This window comes from Garra rufa, unplaced genomic scaffold (genome assembly GCF_049309525.1).
Source record: "Garra rufa unplaced genomic scaffold, GarRuf1.0 hap1_unplaced_483, whole genome shotgun sequence".
Lineage (NCBI taxonomy): Eukaryota > Metazoa > Chordata > Actinopteri > Cypriniformes > Cyprinidae > Garra > Garra rufa.
In genome coordinates, this window is record NW_027394750.1 from 1,269 (window position 1) to 3,874 (window position 2,606).

Sequence of the window (2,606 nt, forward strand, 5' to 3'; positions counted from 1 at the left end):
TATCTGTGGGCATAGATTGTTATAGGCATGCAGTCATTTTAACATCAGAGAAAACTAGCCTTTGGAGAGCTTGTTAAAACTGTTTTCAAAAAGTGTGACCAAGGCAATTACCATGAGACCAGTGTCCATATATAGCTAATCAAATCAAAGTTTTAAGAAGCACAATGGGAAACATGCAAACTGAGAACTTGGTAAGATTTCAATTGTCTTGCAAAAAACAATGTATACTGCTGATAGAGGATCTCCTTTGTGCAGCCAAGTAAACCTCATGTAAAAAATGATAATATACTTGGATTACGTTATAAGTTATGCTTTTTTTCTTTTCTCACATATAAAATTATTGACATTTAAAACTAATGCAAACTTTATAACTGCATAATTCTACTCATATTGTAGTAATAATTATAATAATAAACTTCTGCATTATAATTACATATCATTCCAGATGCAGCCAGTCCTGGAGAATGAGTCCAGTGTTTTTGTATTTACACTCTCCGGTCTGAATGATACAATGGAAAGTAGATATGTGTTTTTTTCTTTAACAGCGCTGTTTTATCCCCTAATGGTGGTGTGTAATCTAATTGTAATTTTCACTATTATCTCACAAAACACACTTCATGAGCCAATGTTTATTTTTATATGCAATTTGTGTATAAATGCACTTTATGGTACTGCAGGATTCTACCCTAAATTCATGTATGATTTATTATCAGAGGATCATGTGATTTCTTATGTTGGATGTATGATTCAGATATTTGTCATTTATTCATCAGTTTTATGTGATCTTTCAACATTAACAGTAATGGCATATGACAGGTATGTGGCAATATGCAGACCACTGGAATATCATTCAATAATGACCAATCAGAGAGTTCTTGAATGGATCCTTTTCTGCTGGCTGACTCCATTTATTTGCATGGCTGTTCTAATTGTATTAACAGCTAGACTCACTTTATGTGGCTCTACTATTGAAAAGTTATATTGTGAGATTTGGGCAGTTGCAAAACTTTCATGTTTTTCTACAACAGTAAATAATGTGTTTGGGTATATTGTTATTTTAGCATACTTTGGACATGCAGTATTGATATATTGTTCATATATTCAATTGATTAGAAAGTGCATGAAGTCAATAGAGGTGAGGCACAAATTCATGCAAACATGTGTACCACATCTCCTGTCATTGTTCATTGTGGCTATTGCATTGTTCTTTGATGTACTGTACAGTCGTTATGGCTCAAGAAATGTGCCCCAAGGTGTGCGTAATTTCATGGCTTTGGAATTCCTAATCATAACACCCATTTTAAACCCCCTTATTTATGGACTAAATCTGTCAACAATACGCCAGCAAGTTATTAGAGTGTTTTTCAAGAAACAAGTGGGAATATCTGAGTGAACATTCAGTAAAATATTCTGTGACCTTTAATATTCTATGGCAAGATTTTTCTTCTTTTGAGAAAGTAATTTTTGAATGCTGTTGATTGTTAAACTGTTAAGGTAATAAACCACAAGAGGTTGTGTCAGGTTTGACTTTAAGGGGTTTGGTCTTAGATGTGAGATGAAGTGGAATTATAAAACCACAATACAATCTGTACAGCTTTGATTAACATATTGCTTTTTTTATAAAATGGTGCTAATGTGTTAATAGACACAGAGTAAATAGCTACATTGGTATCACAAACTATTCGGCCACGTAATATTGTTATGGTCACAGTTTAGTTTGGAGAACAATTCTTAATAAATTAATTTTAAATTCTTAATAAATTCTATATATATATATATTTTTTGCTTTAATTGCCTTTTGCTGCTGATTAATGGTTAGTAAGGTAATTGTTAAGTTTATTTTTGGGGGTAGGGTTAAGGGATCTAGAATATGGTCATGCAGAATAACATGCCAATATGCCAGTAATATGCATGCTAATAAGCAAACAGTTAATAGTGAGAAGTGGTCCTTAAAATAAAGTTTTACTATAAATAAGTTGGTATAAATAACTTGTTAGAAATAAGTGCTACTATAGTTCTGGTTTGTAGCAACTTTGCGGTCAATTCACTTGATGTCCAGCTATTTTACAATGGATTCAGGTAAATCTTATCCAAGATGCTGATTTTAAGGCTGAAAATTTTAAATGTTTAAATTGTGGTTGTCAGAAATACTTATTTACAATTTACTTAAATACAATTAAACTTTTGTTTCTTAATAACGTTTATAATTTATTATTAATTATAATTGCTAGAAGAAGAAGAAGAAGAAAAGATTTATTTATTAACTCAAATCAACACCATTAGTGTTTTCCGCATTGGGATTTGTACCACAAAAACACCAAATACCTATCTCTAAACTACAAAGATCAACCATAGATTAAGCATGGTATGTGTAGTGAAAAATTTGCATTATTTTCTAATGTAAAGCAAAAATATTTCCGAACATTCATGATCAATATATTAAATCTTTCCCCACCAGCTTTTTGAAAAAAATAAAATGCCAGCCACCACCAGCATTTTTTTTTTTTTTTTTTTACTAAAATTCCATAGCCCCCAGAATATTTTGTTTTATGAATATCTGGACATGCAATACACCAAAATAAAGACCAGACCCTCTACCTAAAAAA

At 31.4% G+C, this 2,606-nt stretch overlaps 1 protein-coding gene across 1 annotated transcript; it reads left to right on the top strand.

Annotated features, from left to right (window-relative positions):
• The first annotated feature begins 445 nt into the window (after nt 1–445).
• On the top strand, nt 446–1,393 carry LOC141317214 (olfactory receptor 1D2-like). The gene has a single exon (XM_073832987.1). It carries the CDS (start codon nt 446–448, stop codon nt 1,391–1,393), a length of 948 nt encoding a protein of 315 aa, XP_073689088.1.
• The last annotated feature ends 1,213 nt before the right edge of the window (nt 1,394–2,606 follow it).

Excerpts from the sequence above, each read along its gene's own strand:
- LOC141317214 (XM_073832987.1), top strand. The coding sequence starts at position 446 with ATGCAGCCAGTCCTGGAGAATGAGTCCAGTGTTTTTGTATTTACACTC.